This window comes from Cherax quadricarinatus, unplaced genomic scaffold, assembly GCF_038502225.1.
Source record: "Cherax quadricarinatus isolate ZL_2023a unplaced genomic scaffold, ASM3850222v1 Contig666, whole genome shotgun sequence".
NCBI classification, from domain to species: domain Eukaryota; kingdom Metazoa; phylum Arthropoda; class Malacostraca; order Decapoda; family Parastacidae; genus Cherax; species Cherax quadricarinatus.
Window position 1 is genome coordinate 98,139 of NW_027195692.1, and position 25,710 is coordinate 123,848.

Consider the following 25,710-nt stretch of genomic DNA (forward strand, 5'->3'; position numbering starts at 1 on the left):
CAGAAACCCAAAAATATTCACACAAAAAATACATTTTATAGAGATTAATTACAGTTTTACATACAACAAATACTATAGTTTTTAATTATGTATAGTAATACATATAAAATAACATTTTTACTTACCTTTATTGAAGATTGGTGATGGCATCTGGAAGATAGGGAGGAGGAGAGAGGGAGTTGGGGTTAGTGTTTGGAAGGAGAATCCCCCTCCATGAGGACTTCAAGTAAAGCCCTCTCTGGGGTTACTTCCCTTCTCTGTCTTTTAATGCCACTAGGACCAGCTTGAGAGTCACTGGACCCCTGTCTCACAAAATAACTGTCCACAGTCCTCTGTTTCTGGTGCCTCTTTAACATTTCCCTAAAATAGGACATGGTTCTGTCACTGAACTTGTTGCAAAGATGGCTTGTTTCAGCTTGCTCAGGGTGGTACTTCTGCACAAACATTTGGACATCATTCCACTTGGCACAAATCTCCTTAATCTTTGAAGAAGGCACCTCATCCACTCCCTCTTCCTCCTCCTCTGAAGCAAGTTCCTCAGCTGTGGTCTGATACTGCTCCAGATGAAGCTCTTGCAGCTCTTCAGTGGTTAGCTCTTCCCTGTGGTCCTCCACCAACTCTTCCACATCCTCACCACTCACCTCCAACCCCAGGGTGTTCCCCAGTGCCACAATAGAGTCCACAACTGGCAGAGGGTGAGCTGGGTCAGGGTCAGCCTTAAACCCTTCAAAATCCCTCTTTTGGACACAATCTTGCCACAATTGTCTCCAAGCAGAGTTCAAAGTCCTGGAAGTCACTCCCTCCCAAGCCTTACCTATAAGGCTTATGGAGTTGTAGATTTTGAAGTGATTCCTCCAGAACTCTCTTAGGGTCAACTTAGAGTCTGTGGTCACTTCAAGGCACTTTTCAAACACTGCTTTTGTGTAGAGTTTTTTGAAGTTAGAAATGACCTGCTGGTCCATGGGCTGGAGGAGAGGAGTAGTGTTAGGAGGCAGGAACTTCACTTTTATAAAACTGAAGTCCTTAGACAAGAGGTCTAATAAGTTTGGAGGACAAGCAGGAGCATTGCCCATTAACAGGAGGCACTTGAGTGGCAATTTCTTTTCCTGGAGATATTTTTTCACACTGGGGCCAAACACTTCATAGACCCACTCTTTGAAAATTTGTGACCCATGCATTATGATTAGCTTTCCACAAGACACATAGCTTGTTCTTAAAGACATTGTTTTTCTTAAATACTCTGGGATTTTCTGAATGATACACAAGTAAAGGCTTCACTTTAAAATCACCACTAGCATTAGCACAGAACAAAAGAGTAAGCCTGTCTTTCATAGGCTTGTGTCCTGGCAGTGCCTTTTCCTCCTGTGTGATGAAGGTCCTTTTTGGCATTTTCTTCCAAAACAATCCTGTTTCATCACAATCAAACACTTGTTCAGGTTTGAATTCTTCACTATCTATGTACTCCTTAAACTCCTGTACAAACTTCTCAGCTGCCCGTTTATCTGAACTGGCTGCCTCACCATGTCTTACAACATTGTGTATCCCACTGCACTTCTTAAATCTGTCAAACCAGCCTCTGCTGGCCTTAAATTCACTATCAGCACTGGTTCCAGGAGTTTTCTGTACCAGATCGGCATGCAACTTCCTTGCCTTTTCACAAATAATCATCTCTGAAACACTATCACCTGCAATCTCTTTATCCTTGATCCATACCAGCAACAATTTCTCAACCTCTTCAACTATTTGTGGTCTTTTTTTGGTTAGCATATTAACACCTTTTGCAACATCAGCTTCCTTGATTTGTTCTTTCTTTGCCAGGGTAGAACCGATGGCCTGGTGGCTAAAGCTCCCGTTTCACGCATGGAGGGCCCGGGTTTGATTCCCGGTGGGTGGAAACATTTCGACATGTTTCCTTACACCTGTTGTCCTGTTCACCTAGCAGCAAATAGGTACCTGGGTGTTAGTCGACTGGTGTGGGTCGCATCCTGGGGGACAAGATTAAGGACCTCAATGGAAATAAGTTAGACAGTCCTCGATGACACACTGATTTTCTTGGGTTATCCTGAGTGGCTAACCCTCCGGGGTTAAAAATCTGAACGAAATCTTATCTTATCTTCCCATACATCCTGGCAAGCTCAACAAGTCTCACACCACTCTCATACTTCTGTATTATTTCCTTCTTCACATCTATGGTGTTTCTCACTTTCTTTACCACAGGGTTACCACTAGCAAGTTTCTTTGGGCCCATGGTAGCTTATTTCACAGTCCCTCAAGCACTAAACACAACAAAATAATCGTAAAATGCGTGAATTAGAGCGCAGGTTAGTGTTCACTCAAGCATAAACGAAGCTAGACTGCTCATGGCACCTGTGTGGGGACACGGAAAGAGTGGGCTGGCAGACAGGTCCCGTACCCTGCTGAAAATAGGGGCGCGTTCAATAATAGGGACACAGTTTGTCTGAAAAAATGGTCCTATTTTCGAAACATTCGATATGTGATACGTTTGATTTTTGTGGTTCCACTGTAATTCCTAGGTGACTTCCTAATGAAGTATTATGAGCTATATTCAATATCTGAGGTCTAAACTTTGTTGGAATCACTAATCTGTCTGACAGTTGCCTGCCCTCTGTCTCCTTACCAGTCTCAGTGCAGACCAAATAGCTGTTTTTAAGTTTATATTTGACTGGATGATCTGAAAAGGAATTACCCATGGCTGCCTGAAAAGGGAAATTTAAAGAAGGGCCCTTTCGTTGTTCCTCCCGGAAGGACAATCCCTTGGGCATGGAAACAGAGATATCTGGCAATCCTGCAACCCTGGAATAGGAAGGCTTGATCTGGGTCTGTTCAATAAATTTACGAGGCTCTGGCCAGTTTTCCTCGTAAAACATATTGTCTATTCCGAGATCAGAGTCGTCCAAGGATAGATCGGCATTCTCGCCAGACAACCCTTGGGATGTTACCTGAGTTATTGCCAACACTGGAGAAGAATTAATCATTATAGGTTCAAGATATACACTAGCAGTGGTAATGTTATTACCCAGTAATAACATGGTATCTTTCATAGGAAATCCTTTGGATACATCTACAGTCAAATATCCAGTGTAATACTATTTGCACTGTATATAGATTCTATGCAAGAGAACAGAAAATATCGCTCCTCTGAAGGCTTCAAGCAAAACGGAGGATTGTAATGAAGTGTGTTCAGAAAAAGGAAGTACTCCCTCTCTAATAAGTGAGCAATATGTTCCAGTGTCTCTAAAGGTTGTGACTTCAGTTGTTTTTGAGTCTTCCTGAAGGAAAATATGACTCTGACAGTAACAAGGAGCCATCCCTTTCTCTACTTCTTTCAGGGACATGTTACTAGGGACACTATAGATTTTTCCTAATAGTTGGGGTTTATTTGGGCAATTTGGGAGGATGTGACCTACTTTGTTGCATAGGTAGCAGATGACAGGCTTGACCTTAGCTCCTTGCTGACATTGTAACTGGTATCACTCCGACTGGTGTCATTCTAGATACTGTTGTCGAGTTGCACCATGTTGAGTGGTTTGTCGCTCACCAGGTTGACTGTAAGTTGAGTAGCATGGCTCACCAGGTGGCTTAATTGGCTGATGTAGATGTTCTCCTTCCGGCGGGCACTTCATCCTCCAATGTTGACGATCTCTGCTCATGCCAGGCTGTTGAAAACAGAGATGGGACCTCTCAGACAAGAAGCAGTTGGTTTTGAAGGTATCAGCCAACCTGGCTGCCTCCAGTGCAGTGGTTAAGACACGATCCTGCAGAAAGTCTCTAACCTCTGGTCCCACAGACTCCAGCAGGTTATCGACTAGGATGAGCTGCACGAGATCATCGAAGGTGGCGACACCACTTGCTTTATACCAGCTTGTAAAAGCTTTGGTCTGCTGTCGCATAAAATCAACCAGAAATTGACCAAGCTGTCATCTGCCCAATTTGAATGACTTCTTATACTTAGCCGGAATGCACTGGTATACTCCAAGGACCAATTGGACAATTGGTAAAATCAGTGTCATTTAACACTGACGTAAACTCCTGTGCCTTATCAAACAATGCTGTGTGAACCAATGACGCCCAATGCTGTTTTGGTCACCTCGAGGCTCGAGCCTGATTTTTTAAAGTTTCGAAAAATTTTTCTGGTTCTGCCTCATTGAAGCGGGGAATCAGTTGTACATATTGCTTTCTGTAAACTAAAATCATTTACAACTTTAGAAAACTCCCTTCTTTCTTTTTCCCTATCAAATTTTTTCTTGGCATATGCAATCTGTTCCCTAGTCTGCTCAAGATTGATTTTCGCCAACTCAAGTGCCAACACAGCTGATTTGCCTTCAGACAATCCTGTCACATGAGACTGACAATTTTGCTCAGTTAATGTATCATTTTCATCCTGCGAGAACATCAGGTTTTTACTCCTGGCTCCCGTAGAGGGAGGAGTTTGATGTGCCATCTCCTCTTTACGAAGTTTGATACTTATAAGAGTATGAAGCTGGGCAGCTGTGAGAGTGCGTTCATAATCGATGCCAATGGAATGAACAATTTGCCAGCAACGCTGTAGAGAAAATTTAGATGTCTGACTCGTCTAGGCGGCATACCCCAACATAACACGCTATTCACAATACATGCTTAGCTATGCACGGTACGACTGCAGAATACTCGTACCCCAACATAACACATTACGTACTTGCAATACACGCTTAGCTATGCAAAGTACGACTGCAGAATACGCACATACAATAGCAAGGCTTATATACAATAGCAAAGCTGACTGCAAAATATTCACACAACAGCAAGATTGACCGTAGCAAAGCGAGCACAATGAACAAGCAGATAGCAAGCTGTTAATGATCATACAATAGCAGGCTGACTATAAAACGCAAGGCTGACACGCAAAGTTTCGTAAAGCGTTGGCAAAGCTAATGCAATGCCAGACAGCAAGCTACACAATATTCCTGCTCCAGGATCACCCTAGGCTCAACTCATGCTCTAAGTCCAGCTCCAGCTCTTGGACAGGCTACCCATATTACAACCCAGGAATTCAAAGGCCTGTTATCCTGGGTTAAAGGGAGCAAAATGAACACAGCAGAAAAACTTTTGACTTATATTATCCTTTCACCAAGTAAGAACAGAAGTATGTACACTATAAACACTATGTACAATGATAGGTATTAGTGTATGCTATGGTAAGCAAGGCAGAATAGATGCCACTAGAGAGCAGACCGTGCTTCAACCAGCTCTAGAATGGAAATGACAAGGGCAGACAGATGGGTGGTGCCCACAACACCTCTACAATTGCCAGAACCATCTTCTCGTTGGCTGAACCTGGGTGCTGATCGAGTGATGGGGCCCCATCATCTGACCCTAGTACTGGTTCGCTGGTTGGGGGAGATAGCCTTTCAGTGAGGGTGTGTACATGCTCCGAATAAAGGTTACGTGCTCTTTGCATGCCACAGCAGTAATATCTACATTACCTGCACTTGCAAGTAATCTTAGCTCATCTATCTTATTTCTTAGACTCCTACTATTTGTTTAGTAAACCTTAATGGAGCTAGTCACTCATTGCCCACTACTGTCTCTCATGTTGAGCAGTTGCTTTACCTTTACTAGCAAGTTTATTTTGAATATTGTCTTTTAAACATATTCCCTGGGTATCCTGGTAATATCTGATGATTTCAACCCTAATACTGCAGCCTGATTGTTTCCCACAAACACCTATAGTCTATCAATTTATATTCTTAGACACATCATCAATGACCCCCTCAATTGAATTGGTTAATGCAACCACTCCATCCCCAGAGAGATGAACCCCCATCCCTTGCATACATATCATGCTTGCCATAGAATTTGTCCCAGTTATCAATGAATGGAAATGCAAGTTTCTTGCAGTACCTGTCTACTCAGCAATTTATACCAATTGCCCTAGACATCCATTCATTGCTCACTCCTCTTCTATGCAAGATGCTACATATGATTGGGATCCCTCCCTTAGACCTGACTACTATGGCTGACCTGTACTTATCCAGTAGCTCCTGCCTCCTGCCCTTCTCATTGTTATTTCCACCAATACTAAGACAGATAATGGGCTTGTTCCCATTGCCTGACATAATATTATCCAACCTGCTGACTATATCACTAACACCAGCTCCTGGGAGGCACACCCTCTGTCTGACCTTCCTGTCTCTGTTACAGAAAGCATGGTCCATATACAGGGCCGGATTAAGAAGTCTCCGGGCCCTAGGCTATTCAGGTTGGCAGGGCCCCTTTGAGTTACGGGTAAGCGAAGCGACCCCTTCCAGCTTGGGGGTGGGGGGGGGGGCCGGTGTGAGCATCTTTAAGGTCTAATTAAATACATTCTGGCTATTTAGATTAAATTTAATAGGGAAAGTACATCAAGACAACCAAAACCATTTACCAACAGCCATTATAACTATCTTGTTAAATCATGCATTTTAAAGAGAAAAAACTCAAGACAGCATTGTATTACTAGATTAGGCTATTAAAGTAGTGACATCATGTACCTATTATATTCAGCATAACCACTACAGCACTATTATTCCCTTTATAAATCACTGGCCATTATTGTTATCATTGCATCATGCATAAGACTATCAAATCATATTAACTCAAGAAAGTAAAGAATTGTTTATATTCACAGGCACTTCTTAAATAAACTTTTTTCTGGATTTCATATTGGCAAAATCATCAATTATATTCTGAAAATCAATATTTCTTGTTAGATCAGACTCAGTGGTCAACAAGGCTAGGTTACACAATTTGTCTTGGCTCATTGTTGAACAGAGCTGGCTTTTCACTCTTTTCAAAACAGAAAATGAATGTTCTCCTTCACAGTTAGCAGCTGGAAGTGTTAGGTAAAGGCGATACACTATGTCAACATTAGGGAAGGTTTCTGAGATACCTGCATTTCTTAAATGTTTCAAAGCAGCTGAGGGTGCACATTTTTCAGGTGGAGCTTTAATCTGATTCATATACCCAGAAAAATGAACTATTTCTTCAACAAATGTGTCCTGAACATCTGCTGAAAGGTGTTGTTGCAACTTTAATGCAGCTTCTCTCAATTTTGCATCTGGCATAGTAGTAATTTTGAACAGAAATCCAAACTTGTCATTGAGATTCTGCTAGATTTCTTTTCTTTTCACCAATTCTGTAATCAGTGAATCCAGAATGACGAAGTATGTAGCTGTCTTACATTTCTGCCTTGGTAGCAACACAATTTCATTGTCTGGCTCTTCAAAATTGTGTTTCCTCTTCCTTGACCGCTGATGATCAGCCCGGTAACTGTAGTCTTTCACCATCAGTTTAGCTTTCTCTTCAAACATTTCAAAAGCTTCATCATTGCGAAGTGAGCTTACAAATTCCACTAAGCCTGCATAGAGGTTAGCACAAGTAGCCATTTCAATTTCAATTTTCTGAAGTGTCTTGTTTGTGGCATTTAACCGTTCCCTTCAAGTGGGGCTCCTTGGCGTGGTGAAGAGGCTCTTGGTCTGAGGAATTAGACCTGTCGGTCTACTTCCTCAGACCGAACCTAATTACCCCCCAATCCCCCATTCCCTATCCCATCCTCCCCATCCTCCCCTTTTTCCTTTCCTCCTCCTCCTCCCCACCCCTCCCTTTTGCCCTTCCTTTTTGGCCTTTTTTTTTTCCCACAGGCATGCTAGTTCCTAGGTAGGGGAAAGGGTACCGGGGTTCATCCCATTCCGTTGAGGTTCTTGGTGGTGGCGTAGTTTGCCGTGGAATCTGGATTGCCTGGGGATGTCCTGATCCCTCTCCGGTATCCCGGAGGGTGGCTTTGGGTGTCTCTCGGGCGACAGGTGTATCTCTGGAAGCCACCTTTCGGATTCCGGGGGTGGTGGCCGAAGGAGGTATGCTTTGTGGCGGATTTCCGGCCGCCCTCTCTTTTGTCCACCGAGGTAGCTCGGCAGATGTGAGGTTGCTATCCCGGATTGCCGGTTTACTGGCATGATGGGTAGGGTATGGCATGGGTTGCATGCTGCATCTGTGCTACTTGTGGTGCTGAGGTCCTCTTGGGCGTGGAGGGAGATTTCTGGCCCTTTCATTCCTCCTAGGAACTATCCCTCCCCGGTCCCCCCTTTTTTTATTCTTTTTTTTTATTTTCTTTTCTTTCTTTTTTTCTTAAAAACAAAAAGAAAGAAGTAACCTAACCATGGCAGCTCTAGTCCATGAACCTGCTACCCCCGGGCCCCTTCTTGATACCGCACCCCGTTCTGACCCCGCCTCATCTTTGGACCACTCTTCAGACACTCCTCGTGCCTCTGTACCTCTTGCCGGTGCTGTTTCCTCACCCGCTTCAGGTACTGAGGCCTCGACTGGCTCCTTCAATTTATCTGACCTTCTCTCTCCTCTGACTATGCTTCCCGCCTCTCCCTCTATGGTGTGGCAATTTTCGAATCGCCGGCCCGTTCCACGTCGGACCAACTCTGGTCCCACGCCTAAACGACAATGACAATTACCTGCTGATGATACTTCTCCACCTTCTCGTTCTTCTCAGAAAAAATCGACACGTCCTTCACTACCTTTCCACGCTCAGTTTCAGACTGCACAATGGACTAAATTCTTCAATTTTCGACCGACTTCCTCTACTGCCTATCTTTCTGACCACAGTATTGGCAAGGCACTCCTACGCCATGTTGGTAAAGATATTTCTTTTCATGCTCTTAAGAGCGGTATGTGCATCATCACCGTACAGAATGCTACCCAGGCTCATGAGCTTTCTCGTCTTTCCCACATCGATACTCCTGTAACTATTGAAAAGCATCATTCCCTCAATTCTTGTAGTGGTACCGTCATTCTGCCCCATACCATAGTTCAACAAAATTTCCAGACATGTGGCACTGACATTCTTGAACAGCTGGAACTCCAAGATCTCCCAATCCTCAAGGTAGACACTTATGTTCTTCCTGCCCGTGGGCGGAGACGATACCCTAGCAATGTGGCTCTTTTAACTTTTGACAGCCGTGAACTCCCATCCTCAGTTTATGTAGCAGGACATCGGTTACAAGTTCGAAAGGTGATCCCTACACCGCAACAGTGTAGAAATTGCTGGCGATTTGGCCATCCAGCGAAATATTGCAGATCTATCACCGAATGCCCAGTCTGTGGTGCCGATGACCATTCTAATACGTCTTGCAATCAACCTCCCTCTTGCCTTAATTGTCATGAGGCTCACCCTTCGTACTCTCGCCGTTGTCAAGTCTACTTAAACAAGCGGGAAATCCGTTACCTCAAAGAGGCAGAAGGTCTCCCTTATGCCATGGCAGTTTCTCATCTCCGCCTCCAAGGGAGATTACCTCGTGTTTCTTATTCCCGTGTTTCAAAACGTCCCCCCACTTCTGGTATCCCATCTTCTGCACCCACCTCAGTGGTTACCTCTCCCATAGTCACTCCTGTAGCTAATTCTTTTGCTGTCCTCAGCTCAGATGTCCCTACTTCAACATCTCAGTCTGATCTTGCTTCTTCGTGTTCTCTCTCACAAGCCTCAGTAGCGACGAGATCTCGTATGACACCTCCTCCCAATCATCCCTCTACTTCTCAAAAGTCAAAAAAAGGTCCGTTAACACCTCCTACCCATCTTCCACCTCCTCATTTTCCTTTCCCTGTCATTGTACCTGGTTCTTCCCCTCTCACTGGCTCTGTTACAAGTGTAGAGGTTCACCCTCCTCCTCGTACTGTACCTTCCTCCCCTGTTCCCTCCCAAGTTTCTTCCTCTTCTGCCACCTCCCAGGTTTCTGCCTCTTCTGTCCCCTTCCACGCTTCTCCAGTTCCCTCCACCCTTTCGCCCCCCCTCTACCTTGGTACAGTCCATTACAGTTCCAATCTTTACTCATCCTCCCCCTACCATTTCCAATATTGTCTCCCATACAACGTCTCTGAATTCTGAAACACTTGAAGCAATTTCTGAATATATTGCAGAGACCAAACCATCAATGGACACTGATCCACCCTCCACTCCTCTCTCTTCTACTCCATCTGCGCAACTCCTTTCTTCACAGCGCACCGTTCCTTCGCTGCTTGAACGTTTTCCACTGCCTCCACATGTGGACTTTTCTAACCCCTCTAGTCCGTAGGAACCCTTACCTGCGGATTTCAGGTATCTTTATCATTGCCAATCATGGCCTATTTACAGTGGAATATACGCAGCCTCAGGGGTAATCGGGGTGAGCTTCAGATGTTACTATCCCAGTTTTCCCCTGTTGGTGTTTGCTTACAGGAACCAAAATTACACTCTGCTGTTATCTCTCCCATCTCAGGCTATAATTTATTGTATTCTTCAGATCCTTTTCCTGGTTGGACCTTTAATGAAAGTGCCCTTCTTCTACGCACTGATATTCCGTACTATCAGCTATTTGTTCGTACTTCGCTGCATTACACAGCAGCCCGTATCCACTTGCATAGGTGGTATACGCTCTGTTCTTTATATCTCTCTCCTTCTCGGGCATTATCTATTCCGGATATTGCCTTTCTTGTTTCGTCATTACCACCACCGATTCTGTTACTTGGTGATTTTAATGCCCAACATTTCCTCTGGGGGGGGGGTGTCACTGTGATTCCCGTGGCATTCAGTTAGAGGCTTTTCTTGCCACCCACCCCCTCCATGTTTTAAATACAGGTACTCAAACCCATTTTGATCCTCGGACTCATACTCTCTTTTGCATCGATCTCTCAGTCTGCTCTTCCTCCGCCGCATTAGACTTCACTTGGTCTGTTCTTCTGGACTTACATGACAGCGATCATTTCCCAATCATTCTTACTTCCCCTTCATATTCACCACCTCTTCGCATCCCACGCTGGCAATTTGATCAGGCAAATTGGAACCTTTACTCACACCTAACTGTTTTTAGATAGGTTCCTTCGTCCTCCATCAATGAGCTTTTACACCTCTTCTCGTCCTCCGTTTTAACCGCAGCTTCTCATTCTATACCCCAAACTTTGGGCAGGCATTCTCAGAAATGAGTGCCTTGGTGGTCTCCTGCTTGTGCTCGTGCAGTACGTTTGAAATGCACTGCATGGGGCAGGTACCGGTACAATAGAACCACAGAGAGACTTCTTGATTTTAAGCAGAAGCGTGCGATCACTCGCCGTGTCATCCGTGATGCTAAACACACTTGCTGGCGAGGTTATGTCTCCACCATCACCTCTGCTTCCTCTATGAGTGCAGTCTGGAAAAAAGTATGAAAACTGAGTGGTAAATATTCTCCTGACCCGGCTCCTGTTCTGCGGGTTGCCGGTGTTGATATAGCAAACCCACTAGATGTTGCCAATGAAATTGGCAATCATCTGGTCCGTATTTCTCAGGGACTCCATCTATGCCCCTCATTTCTTTCCTCAAAGTCTGCCAGAGAGTTAGCACCCATGGACTTTTCTTCTCTCAGAGAAGAACAGTATAATGTGCCTTTTACACTTCAAGAACTGGAGGCAACACTCTCAGCTTGCCGATCATCGGCAGCTGGGCCCGACGACATTCATATTGATATGCTACAACATTTACATCAGTCAGCCCTTGCAGTCCTATTACGCCTTTACAATCTTATTTGGTCACAAGGAGTTCTTCCACAGCTGTGGAAATCCGCCATTGTTCTCCCTTTCCGCAAACCAGACACTACGGGATATGAAACCTCCCACTATCGTCCCATTGCTCTTACCAGTGCAGTTTGCAAAGTGATGGAACACCTAGTAAATAGATGTTTAGTGTGGTATTTAGAGACACACAACATTCTCTCCACTCATCAATATGGCTTTCGTAAGGGGCGTTCTACCATAGACCCCTTACTACGCTTGGATACGTATGTTCGTAATGCCTTTGCGAATAACCACTCAGTTATTGCCATATTTTTTGACCTTGAGAAGGCATATGACACAACTTGGAGGTATAATATTTTAGCCCAAGCCCACTCCTTAGGCCTTTGAGGCAATCTACCATCCTTCCTTAAGAACTTTTTAACTGACAGGCATTTCCGTGTTCAGGTTAATAATGTGCTCTCCCCGGACTTTATCCAAGCTGAAGGTGTCCCCCAGGGATGTGTTCTGAGCACAACACTTTTTCTCCTTGCTATTAATGATTTGGCCTCTAGTCTCCCATCAAATATTTGGTCATCACTCTATGTTGATGACTTTGCTATTGCCTGTGCAGGCGCAGACTGTCACCTTATTACAGTTTCTCTCCAGCATGCAGTCGACCGTGTTTCCAATTGGGCCACCACACGTGGGTTTAAATTTTTCAGCACTAAAACCCACCAAATTACTTACACTAGACACTCTGTCATCTCCGATCATCCTTTGTACCTCTATGGCTCCCGTATCCCTGAACGTGAAGCAGTCAAGTTTCTGGGCCTCCTCTTTGATTGTAGGTTATCCTGGAAACCTCACATTACCTCTCTGAAGGCAACTTGTCACAGCCGGCTGAACCTTCTTAAAACCCTTGCTCATCTTTCATGGGGAGCTGATCGTCGAACCCTCCTTCACCTACATTCCACCCTTATCTTATCGAAACTTGATTATGGTGACCAGATCTGTTCAGCGGCATCTCCTGCTACTCTCTCTAGCCTTAACACCATTCATCACCAAGGATTACGTTTATGCCTTGGTGCTTTTCGCTCTTCCCCTGTCGAGAGCCTCTATGCAGAAGCGAACGTTCCATCCTTATCCAATCGCCACGATGCCCATTGCCTTCGCTACTATGTACGCTCTCATGATCTCCACAATCCTTCCATTTATAGAATGGTCACTGATATTAGTAGACATTCTTTATTTGTTCGCCGCCCCTGTTTACTCCGTCCCTTCTCTCTTCGCCTTCATTCGCTCTTGTCTTCTCTTCAATTACCATCTTTCTATGTACATGTAGCATCTCACTTTTCCCTAGCCCCCTGGGAAGTTCCAGCTGTTCGAGTCTGTTCTTTCTCTCTCTCTTGCTCGAAAGCCCAACTGTCTACTGTCGCTTCCCGCTCTCTTTTTCTTGACCACTTTCACTCTCATTCTCATGCCATTGCTGTGTACACAGATGGCTCTAAGTCTTCTGACGGCGTAGGATTCGCAGCAGTGTTTCCGGACAGCATCGTACAAGGGCATTTACTATCTTCGGCTAATATTTTTACTGCTGAATTGTATGCCATCCTTACAGCACTTATCCTTATTGCATCTATGCCTGTGTCATCATTTGTGGTTGTCTCAGATTCCCTTAGTGCTTTACAGGCTATACAGAAATTTGATACACCTCACCCCTTAGTCCTCTGTATCCAACTTTGGCTACGCCGCATCTTTACGAAGCATAAAGATATTGTTTTATGTTGGGTCCCTGGTCATGTTGACGTACAGGGCAATGAACAGGCAGACACTGCTGCGCGGTCAGCAGTACATGACCTACCAATTTCATGTAGAGGTATTCCATTTACGGACTATTTTGCTGCAATATCTTCCCAACTTCACACCCGTTGGCAACAACGTTGGTCTACTATGCTCGGCAACAAACTTCAATCTATTAAACCAAGCATAGGTTACTGGCCGTCTTCTTATCACCATTTCAAGGTTGGGACACTACTCTCTCCCGTCTTCACATTGGCCATACTCGTCTTACTCATGGATATCTCATGGAGAGGCGCCCTGCTCCTCTCTGTGAGAATTGCCAAGTTCCATTATGAGTCAGCCACATTCTGTTGGACTGCCCACTTTATCAATGAGCACGCAGAATTTACCTCCGTCGTCGTCTTCGCTCTGCTGCTCTCTCTTTACCTTCCCTTCTCGCTGATGGACCCACCTTTCATCCAGACTCTCTCATTGACTTTTTGACAACAACTGACTTACTTCATAAATTCTGATACCTTCAGCCCTTTCTACTTCAATCTCTTGCTACCCTCTACCCCCGTACTATCCCCTGCCCTGCTGTTTTCTGTAACCTACTGATAATCCCTCCTCCCTTCTGCCATCCAATTCCCTCGCTTCCTTCCCTACCCTGCAGCGCTGTATAGCCCTTGTGGCTTAGCGCTTCTTTTTGGTTATAATAATTTAACCGTTCCAGTATACAGTCCCAAAGCACACAGAGTAAGGCCAATTCAAAATCTTCCAATTTTGATGCTAAGCTGGCTGCTTCGCTTCTTGTAGTTGCTGTCTGATCTTCATCCTCTGCTATTTGGATCAAAGCAGAACGTATTTCAGCAAAGCTGTCTTTCAAACCATGTGTTGCATCATGCTGCGCTGACCACCTTGTTGTTGATAATGATTTGATGACATCTCCATGAATGGTTGACTTGAGTTTACTCCACCGATGCGTTGAAGCAGAGAAAAAATTAAAGAGTGCTTGTAAAAGTCCAAAAAATGAAACTGCAGTGACACAACACTCTGCAGCACATGACCCAGCAAGATTAAGAGATTGTGCTGAGCAGGGCACATATTCAGCAAGTGGGTTGATTTGCTTGATACGGGCTTGCAATCCATTATATTTACCCGACATGTTACTTGCATTGTCATAGCTCTTGCCACGGCAATCCATAATAGAGAGATTATGTTCAAGCAGAGTATCCAGTACTACATTCATCATTGTTTCTCCATCATGGCCTGAATGAGGAATGAATTTTATAAAGCACTCTACAGGCTTACCACTGGAGTCGACAAAGCGAACAATGAATGTCAATTGATCTGTATGTGAAATATCTGGTGTTGAATCTACACTTATTGCAAAGTATTTTGCAGTTTTCACAGCTGCTATGATATTGAGGACCTTCTTAGTCATCAGTTCAATAAATTCATTGCATATAGTAGATGACATGTAAGATACTGTGCCTCTTCCTGCATTCCCAAGGCGTGACACATGATTTGCTAAGAATGGATCGAATTGTGCTAACAGTTCTATGATCCCTAGGAAATTGCCATTGTTTTCCGATCCAAAAACCTCATTTTCTCCATGGAAAGCAAGTCCTCTTAGAGCTAAGAATTTTACAACAGCAACAACTCTTTCTAGAACTTTTCTCCAATAAGTGCGCTCTTTTTCAGTTTGATTTTCCAAACGAGAATCTAATAAGCCTTTTTTCTGTGCACGAAATACACTGGCTAAAATGCAGCTCCTGTGAGTGGTGCTGTTTTCATGTTCCTCGAAATGCTTGGAATTTTTCCAGTCATTGAACCCCTGTGTGAAGTTATTTTCTTTGGTAGAAAATAGCTTGCATGCTGAACAGTACTCTTTTCCTGAGCTTTCAGAGTATACCATCCATGATCTTTTCACAGTTTCTGAATTTGCAAGCTTCCTATAAAACATAGATGACTTTTAACAACGACGACTTCCATCATCATAAATCCTTGCTGATTTCCTAAAGTCAATGTTCAGAGTTTGTCTGAAGTTTTCTGCAATGAAAGCATTACGTAGAGAATCTGGGATTACATTTGGCCATGAGGCAGGATCTTTTTAGACAAATCCTGTGGATGAAATGTCCATTGAGACATTGAGAGGAGAGACAAAAAAAGTAGATGCTGGCTGAGAAATAATGGAGGGAGGGCTTCCTGTATGATCTGACGTATCTGCAGATTCAACTGTACTGGTAACATCAGAAACTGTTTTCGTGAGCATGTCTGTGATCTTTCTGCAGCTTCCTACATCTTTCTTTTTCTGTTCTTCTTCTTGAATTTTCTTCTTTCTTTTCTGTGACCCACTCGCATAATGATGTAGAACTTAGCCATACAGATTGCGAAAAGGACTTGGGGGTTATGGTGAGCAGCAACCTTAAACCAAGACAGCAATGCCTAAGCGTACGTAATAAGGCAAATAGATTACTGGGATTTATATCAAGAAGTGTAAGCAACAGAAGTCCAGAGGTTATACTGCAGCTTTATACATCATTAGTAAGGCCTCACCTAGATTATGCAGCTCAATTCTGGTCTCCATATTACAGAATGGACATAAATTCGTTAGAAAACATTCAGCGTAGGATGACTAAATTAATACATAGCATTAGAAATCTTCCTTATGAAGAAAGATTGAAGACTCTTAAGTTACATTCACTTGTTAGACGAAGAATGAGGGGAGACATGATCGAAGTGTTTAAGTGGAAGATAGGTATTAATAAAGGGGATATTAATAAGGTCTTGAGGATATCTCTCCAAGAGAGAACCCGCAGTAATGGATTTAAATTAGACAAGTTTAGATTTAGAAAGGACATAGGAAAATATTGGTTTGGAATAGGGTAGTTGATGAGGTAGTTGGGTTATTGAGGCTAGGACTTTGGGTAGTTTCAAATTTAGGTTGGATAAGTACATGAGTGGGAGGGGTTGGATTTGAGTGGGACTTGCACATCAGAGCTTATTTCTTGGGTAGCATTGAAAATTGGGTTGGGCAAATGTTTTGTTAGTTGGATGAATTGTAAAGGACCTGCCTAGTATGGGCCAACAGGCCTGCTGCAGTGTTCCTCCTTTCTTATGTTCTTATGTTGTTAAGAACGTCCAACATCACGTTCACGAGATGCCATAATGAGGATGTATCACTGTCTGTAATCATGCAAATACAAATTTTGCATTATCAATTATTATTAATTTTTTAATTATTATTAATTTGTTTTTTCTGTCAATTGGGGGGATATGGCCCTTGTAGCCCCCTTTCCTCTGGCTGTGCATCTAAAAATTCAAAACGTTACCAGAAAGGAGTCATATACAGAACTTTTATGAGTCCAAGAACAATGCACAATGGTATTTATATTACCATTTTCATAACTAAACTAATCATTATGTTTTGCATGATATATGGCCTACCACCATAGATAAGGACATGAGAATTAAAGAAAGCAGGGACAATTTTCAGTTTCACCCAACCAACGATTTTCTGATGTGGCTTATGTGTTTCTGGGGAAATATGTAGTAAATTAATTGATGTTCTACATCACTTCCATCGCAACTTGAAAACTAAGCATTTGCGATGGAAGTGATGTAGAACATCAATCAATAGAGATCTGTTATTAAAATGATAAAGACTTAAAGACAGGACAGAGTGCTTTTAAAACCTACAAATGGAAGTCAGTTTGCGTTTTTAGGTTTTTCTTTATAGTATTTTTACCAAAAATGTATCTTTACTGGTCCATGCATCTTTACTGGTCAAGTAACCCTATCAGGTACCTCCCTTAACATTTAGAGGTGAAAACAAACATTTATCCATACACATCAATGTCTATCAACAACACTTCAGTTAGTTTGTCACAGTACAAGTCTAGATAACGTGTAATTACTACAGAAAATTGGAGAGGAATCTCCCATACTCACCCATTAGCAGGAAAACACAGCTGTTCTGATGTAAACAAAGGCATGTTGAGTGTTGCCACTATGATTAGGTTTATTTATTTTTATTTTATTTTATTTCATTATTTATTTTTGTTTTGATTAATTTTTAAAAATCAATTTTACTCTCCAAACACTTGAACTTTTTAGGTAGGGACCCCTTTGCACTTGCACCATGTGCGCAGTCTTGGATGAGCCCCTGAACCCCTTGGACCGCGGGGCCCCCAAATGTGCGGGGCCCTAGGCAAATGCCTAGTTTGCCTATGCGGTAATCCATAATCCGGCCCTGTCCATATATCTTACCTGAAATCTCCCACAATCAGAATATTCTTACCTTGATTAGCAGGAGAGTGAGAGGTACCTTAACCTCACTAACCACTGAAGTACACTCGTCCTGCAGAACAGGGAATCGATTTCCTACCTTCACATCTCTATTAACCTTCTTTATCTTCCTTCTTCCTGAACTGTTAACCACTTGCCACTTAAAGCACTGCCACTCTTTAGCTCACTGCTAGTATCCTTTTCCTCACCAGCTCCCACCATCGCACTCTCACTCCCTAACCCATCTAGGCAAAGCTTCAGCCTCCTATTTTCCTTCTATAGAAGTAGAACCTCCTTCTTCAACACTTTAACCTGAGATTCCAAAACTTCAGCAGACCATGGTGCTCAGTAACACCCCACGGTAATACCCAGACAGCTTAGGGCAGTGACCACACATGACCTCTGACCACAACATATTGACTGACTGGCTTACTGACTGACTTACTGACTGACTTACTGACTGACTTACTGACTGACTTACTGACTGACTTACTGACTGATTTACTGACTGACTGACTTACTGACTTACTGATTGACTTTAAGTTAGACTTTTTCACTGAAGTGGACCTTGAAACAGTGTCTAGAGCAGCTGATGCCTTACTATCAGTTGTATAATGTACTGCAGGGTAAAATAGAACAGAAATCCATTATAGAATTTATGCTCGCTCGAGTACAACCATTGACTTCAGTACCAGAACCTCTATCATCCACCTCAGCCCAGTAGGGCCACAGCATAACTCTCCACTCTCTTCACAATCATCCACAAACATCAGCAACCACAATTTAAGGTAAGAAATATTATTATTTCTGTTGCATTTGTAGTCTTAAGCAGTAAAAACAACATTATACATCACAATGAACTACAATTACATATTCACTTTACATTTCACTTTTTACTAGTACGCGTAAATTCTAGCACCCTCAAATCAAGCGGGAAAAGGCTCGTAGGCGTTGATGTGAAAGAATGGGTCTGCATGGTCAGTGTGGGCATTATGAAAAAAATCCTGCAGCACACAGTGCATAATGAGTAAAAAAAAGATCGTGTTTTTGTTTAAAACGGTAAATTTGCAGTCTATTTTTGTGTAGTGTTTATGGTTGAATTCTCGTTTTCTTGGTCTCATTTGGTAGAATGGAAGATATATTACAGAAATAGAGATAACTTTGATTGGTTTCATGATGACAAGTACCTTGAAATTGAGCACTAAGTAGCGATAATGTTTGATTTTTGCCCATGTTGAAAAGTGAACAAATCACGCCATGCATCCAATACTCGTCAACTGGTGAGTCTAATATTCTTGCACAAGTGCGCTGATATTATTTATACCATTTTTACAATGATGCAGTAGTATACATAACAGTAAATCTTCTATTTTTTGTGAGAATAAAAATTCAAAATGGGAAGCAAAAGTAATGTAAGAGGGGCCTGCAGATGTGACTAATGAGCAGATAAAATGTTATTTTAGTGCCAGGAATGTCTGTCTTGTTTATTCTGGATCCTATTTTGAAATTGGCATCTTTTGAAATTTGTGTGAAATTGGCAAATTGCCAAATTCTGACCACTTTATTGGGTAGTTGAAATCAGTAAATGGGTGGTTTCTTGTACTCAAATGATAAACCAAATGGAATTCTAGTGAAATAGCTATGATTTTAGTAGACTGAAGCATTGGAATTGGCTGAAAATAGGGCTCAAAGTGGCAAAATCACTGATGCCTAAATAGTGTCAATTCTGCTAACTTTGCAAGAGCATAATTCCATAAGTTTTCCATCAAATTGCATACTATCATTTCATAAGAAAAAATAATATTTTCCAAAAAATTTTCAAACCTGAGAACGAGTTTGGGAGAGTGCCTCTCGACCCTGACCATCATTTAGCCCTGAAAGGGCTAAATGATGGTCAGCTGTTACACAAAGTGGGAGTTCTCACAGTTGCATTTTGCTGATGACACTGTGCTTTTTGTTAGATTCAGAAGTGAAAATGCAGAGGTTGGTAGAGTATGTAAAAGAAGGAATTGGAAGTGAACATATGAAAGAGTAAGGTGTTGAGATAAAAAATTTAGCTAATGAAAGATTGGATATCAGATTGGAGGGAGGGAGTGACAGTATTCAGATATTTGGTAGTGGTCTAGTCAGTAGATTGGTCTATAAAAGATGAGGTGAATCATGGAACTGATGAGGGGAAAAAGGTGAGTGGTGCACTGACTGGGCTGTGGAGACGAAGTACATTATCCATGGATTTCAAGATGGTAATTTATGAAAGTATAGATATACCAATGCTCTTATGTGGGTGTGAAGTACGGGTGCTGAATGTTGCAACATTGAGAAGACTGGAGGCAGTGGATATGTGTCTTGAGGACAATGAGCAGTGTGAATATAATTTAGAGAATTTGTAGTTTAGAAATTAGGAGGAGGTGCAAAGTTTCTAAAAGTAGGGTTGTTGAAGTGGTTCAGACATTGAGAGAGAATGAAACAAAATAGAATGACTTCGAGAATGTATAAATCTGTAATGGAAGGAAGGTGGGGTAAGGGTTGGCCTAGGAAAGATCGGAGAGAGGGGTAAAGGAGGTTTTGTGCATAAGGGGTTTGGACTTTCAGCAAGCATGCATGAGCATGTTAGGAGCTAGTAGAGGCAAATGTTTTTTTTGACTTGACTTGTTGTTGGAGTGTGAGCAAGGTAACATTTATGAACGGATTTAGGGAAACCTACAGACTGGACTTGAGTCCTGGAGATGGGAGGTAAAATGCCTGTACTCTGAAGGATTGGTATTGATATGTTGCAATTCTTTAACTGTAGTGTCACCTTGCCTTGGTGGAAAATGGCTGTGTTAAAAAAATATATAATTTTTTTCAGGTGAGCCTGGCACCAGAAAATGGCATTTGTAGTGTCAATATTGCAGGTCATCCTGGTACAAGAGACTGGTATGTGTAGCATCAATACTGCATTTCATCCTGGTACAAGAAGCTGGTACTTGTAGTCTCTGCAGTGCAGGTCATTCTGTCCTTTCTTTAGGTTATTGTGGAAGAAGCCAGGAAAGAGGAACTTTTAGTGTCAGTGCTGCATGTTTACTTTTTCAAGAGGTTGGCACATGTAGTATCAGTACTGCGGGTCTTCCTGACACTTGTAGTATCAGTACTGCAGGTCTTCCTGACACTTGCAGTATCAGCAATGCAGGTCATGATGGCACAAGAATCTAGCACTTGTAGTGCCAGTATCAGTGTTAGAAACGTCCTGTAAATTCTGTAATTAATATAAGGTTACAGCACTAAATACAATGATGGTAATATTATGGCAACACTAACTACATTGTTAATAATAGTGACAATAACTATAGTGAATAATACAGTGACAACACTAATTACACTTGATTTTAGAGTGACAATGTTGCATACAGTGTTAATAATAAGTGACAACGCAAAACTACAATGATATTAACTCAGTGACAACACTTTGTGTAAATACAGTGACAACACTACAGTATTAATTCAGTGACATTACAGTGTTAATACAGTGACAACACCAGTGTTAATATAGTGACACAACAATGTTTATAATAGTGACAACAATAATTATAGTGTTAATAGTCACAACACTGTAACAACAGTTTTGGTAATACAACATTTACAGTGCCAACAACAGTGCCATAAGGTTAATGTGTCATAAACCCTGAAATATCTCTTAGTGTCTTCCTTCATGTTCCTCAGACACTGTATTATGTTCACATGTTTAGTGCTTGTTATATTTATAATAAAATATTACAAATATTTTTTGCAGTGTAATAAAATATTCTACTTAAGTAATTTAATTAATGTCAGAATATCATTTACTCTATCTAAAATACTAAAAAAACAATGTGTTGAAGCAACACTATGTATAATTGTTCATGAAGGAGACCATCTAAATCAACATTCACATAAAAACAAATGTGTTGAAGCAAAACAATGTACAGTTTCTGTAAGAGAGACACTAAATTAACATTCACAACAAAAACAATGTGTTGAAGCATCACAGTGCACAGTTGTTAACCCTTTCACTGTTGGTGATGTAGTGGTACAGCTTACAAGCCAGTGTTAATGACGTACTAATACTCCAAAATTCTAGCAGCTTCAAATCTAACTGGGGAGAGCTAGTAGATCTACACATGAGAGAGTGGATCTGCGTGGTCAGTGTGTGCAGCATAAAAAAATCCTTCAGCATGCAGTGCATAATGAGAAAAAAAAACTCCAACAATATTTTTGGCTTAAAACGCCAACTTTGAGGTGGATTTTCTTGGTCGCATTTGATAGAATGGAAGATATGTTAGGGAAATAGAGATGATTTTGATTGGTTTCATGATGAAACATATCTTGAAATTGAGCTTAATGTAACGAAAATGTTTGATTTTTGCCAATATTCAAGAGTAGACAAATGACATCACCATCCAATGTGTCCAACTGGACAGTATAATATGCAGTCACGAATGGGTTGATATTAATTATACAATTATTACAATAATGCAGTAATCTGCATAACAGTAAATCTATTTTTTGTGTGAATAAAAAATTAATGTCTGCATTGTTTATTCTGGACCGTATTTTGAAATTTGCATCTTATGAAATTTGTGTGAAATTGGCCAAACTGCCAATTTCTGACCACTTTATTGGGTAGATGAAATCGGTAAATGGGCGGTTTCTTGGAATTGGGTGAAAATAGGTCTCAAAGTGGGCAAAATCGCCAATGCATAAATATTGCCGAGACCGCTAACTTCACGAGAGTGTAATTCTGTAAGTTTTCCATAAAATTTCATATTTTTGGTGTCAATACCACTGTGAAAAGATTATCATTTCATAAGAAAAAATAATTTTTTTTAATTTTTCGACACTGAGAGCAAGTTTGTGAGCAGGGTTCTCAACAGTGAAAGGGTAATGAAGGAGGCACATTATATCAACATTCACACATACTAAAACAACTACCTCATTGTGTATCTCTGATCAGATTTATGATGGGCAAAATAAAAATTCGGTATTCAGTGTGTCTAAAAGAGATTTCTCAAAAAAATAATTTAGTTCAAAATATGAGAACTCATAATGAAGAGAAACCATGTCATTGTTCAGGATGTCCAAGAGACTGCATTGAAAAATCTTATTTAGTAAGTCATATAAAAGCTCATATTGACAAGCAACCATATCAGTGTCTAGAATGTTTAAAAGATTTTTCTCTTAAAAGGGATTTAGTAACACACATGAGAACTCATAGTGGAGAGAAACCATATCAATGTTCAGAATGTCTGAAGAACTTCAATCAAAAATCACATTTAGTAAGTCATATGAGAACTCATACTGGAGAGAAACCATATCAGTGTTCAGAATGTCAAAGAGACTTTTCTGATAAATCACATTTAGTAAGACACATGAGAATTCATACTGGAGAGAAACCATATCAGTGTTCAGAATGTCAAAGAGACTTTTCTGATAAATCAAGTTTAGTTAGTCACATGAGAATTCATACTGGAGAGAAACCATATCAGTGTCCAGAATGTCTAAGAGAAATTTCTTGTAAAAGTGATTTAGTAAGGCACATGAGAACTCATACTGGAGAGAAACCATATCAGTGTTCAGAATGTCTAAGAGACTTTCCTCATAAAAAATTTTTTGTAAAACACTTGAGATCTCATACTGGAGAGAAACCGTATCAATGTTCAGAATGTCTGAAGGACTTTCCTAGTAAAAGTGATTTAGTAAGACACATGAGAACTCATACTGGAGAGAAACCATATCAATGTTCAGAATGTCTGAAGAACTTCAATCAAAAATCACATTTAGTAAGTCATATGAGAACTCATACTGGAGAGAAACCATATCAGTGTTCAGAATGTCAAAGAGACTTTTCTGATAAATCACATTTAGTAAGACACATGAGAATTCATACTGGAGAGAAACCATATCAGTGTTCAGAATGTCAAAGAGACTTTTCTGATAAATCAAGTTTAGTTAGTCACATGAGAATTCATACTGGAGAGAAACCATATCAGTGTCCAGAATGTCTAAGAGAAATTTCTTGTAAAAGTGATTTAGTAAGGCACATGAGAACTCATACTGGAGAGAAACCATATCAGTGTTCAGAATGTCTAAGAGACTTTCCTCATAAAAAATTTTTTGTAAAACACTTGAGATCTCATACTGGAGAGAAACCGTATCAATGTTCAGAATGTCTGAAGGACTTCCCTAGTAAAAGTGATTTAGTAAGACACATGAGAACTCATACTGGAGAGAAACCATATCAGTGTGCATATTGTCTGAAAGACTTAACTAGTAAAAGTGATTTAGTAAGGCACATGAGAACTCATACTGGAGAGAAACCATATCAATGTTCAGAATGTCTGAAGGACTTTAATAAAAAATCGCATTTAGTAAGTCATATGAGAACTCATACTGGAGAGAAACCATATCAGTGTGCATATTGTCTGAAAGACTTTCCTTGTAAAAGTGATTTAGTAAGGCACATGAGAACTCATACTGGAGAGAAACCATATCAATGTTCAGAATGTCTGAAGGACTTTAATCAAAAATCACATTTAGTAAGTCATATGAGAACTCATACTGGAGAGAAACCATATCAGTGTGCAAATTGTCTGAAAGACTTTGCTAGTAAAAGGGATTTAGTAAGACACATGAGAACTCATACTGGAGAGAAACCACATCAGTGTTCAGAATGTCTGAAGGACTTTAGTCGAAAATCAAGTTTGGTTATTCACTTGAGAACTCACAATGGTGAGAAACAATATCAGTGTGCAGAATGACTTGAATGAAAAATCAAGTATGGTAAGACACATAAGAAGTCATACTTGAGAGAGATCAGTGTTCAACATATTTAAAAAAGTTTTTCCATACCTCTAATTTAGTAAATCATAAAAGTGTAGAAATCTTCTCATTTTAATTTGATTTATGCACATGAGAAATCTCATGTGAGTAAAATCTTACCATGATTAGAAGACATTGTAACATGTTATGTAATAAGATGTTGAAGAACTACTGGAAAATAATTGTTTCTGTCTTCCAGCTGTGTAAATGATCATGTCCCTCATATTTATACAGTGGTACCTTGGAATATGAACTTATTTTGTTCCAGAAGGCTGTTCGAGTGCTAATACCGAACGAATTTGTTTCTATAAGGAATAATGTAAATTAGATTAATCCATTTCAGACCCCCAAAAATACACTTACAAAAGTACTTACATAAATACACTTAAACAAGTGTTTGTGTTTTGAGCAGTTCGTATCCCGAGGTACCACTGTATTTCCTGTTCATGCAAGTTTTGATTTATAAAAGTTTGTTTCCTCATGAGCACTGCAACTACAATACTAGTCACAGCATTATTCCACCCCTTCCCCACACTCGTACCAAAACACAAACACTTACCTTGAAAGATTATAATACAGTGGAACCTTGACTTATGAGTGTCCCAATGTATGAGTTTTTTTGAGATACGAACCATCCCTGGGTCGATTTTTTGCTTGGAGTTACGTGCCAACATTTGAGTTACGAGCCAGCTCCCCCCTGCTTCCCCTTCATTCCAAAATCTGGATATCTCGCTTGTTTATCTATGATTTCATGCTTTAATTCCATGGAAATCATCCTGTTTTTCTTCTCAGCACTGTCCCTTACACTTACTTTCTTAGGACCCATGGTTAGAAAAACAAAATTTGGCCAAATGACTGTCAAAAATGCAAGGAAAGCAAGAGGTGACTGCTCCCACAGCTAGGTAAACAGTGCACCGAGTTGGCTTCATTCTGAAGCTCTAGTTATAATAATGTATTGTTATTTTTAATTTAGGGAACTGAAGCTCAATAGTTATTGTAATAATTATTATTGTTATAATTATTATTTTTGATAATTTAAGGAACTGAAGCCCCTCACCAGCATCAAGGTTCCTTGACACTGGTGAGGGGCTCTTGGTCTGGGAATTGGATATGTGCTCTAGTTCCCTAAATTAATGAAAATAGTAATAATAATAATAATAATGATAAAAATAATAATATTAAAAATAATAATAATTATTATATTAACAATAGATCTTCAGTTACCTAAATTATTATCAATAATAATTATTAAAATTACAT

General features: G+C 40.9%; 1 protein-coding gene across 1 annotated transcript; it reads left to right on the top strand.

The window, feature by feature from the left end:
* The first annotated feature begins 20,467 nt into the window (after nucleotides 1-20,467).
* Nucleotides 20,468-25,256, top strand: LOC128694514 (zinc finger protein 84-like). The gene has a single exon (XM_070080603.1). The coding sequence runs from the start codon at nucleotides 22,590-22,592 to the stop codon at nucleotides 24,387-24,389; it is 1,800 nt and encodes a 599-aa protein (XP_069936704.1). The 5' UTR covers nucleotides 20,468-22,589; the 3' UTR covers nucleotides 24,390-25,256.
* Nucleotides 25,257-25,710: the final 454 nt, after the last annotated feature.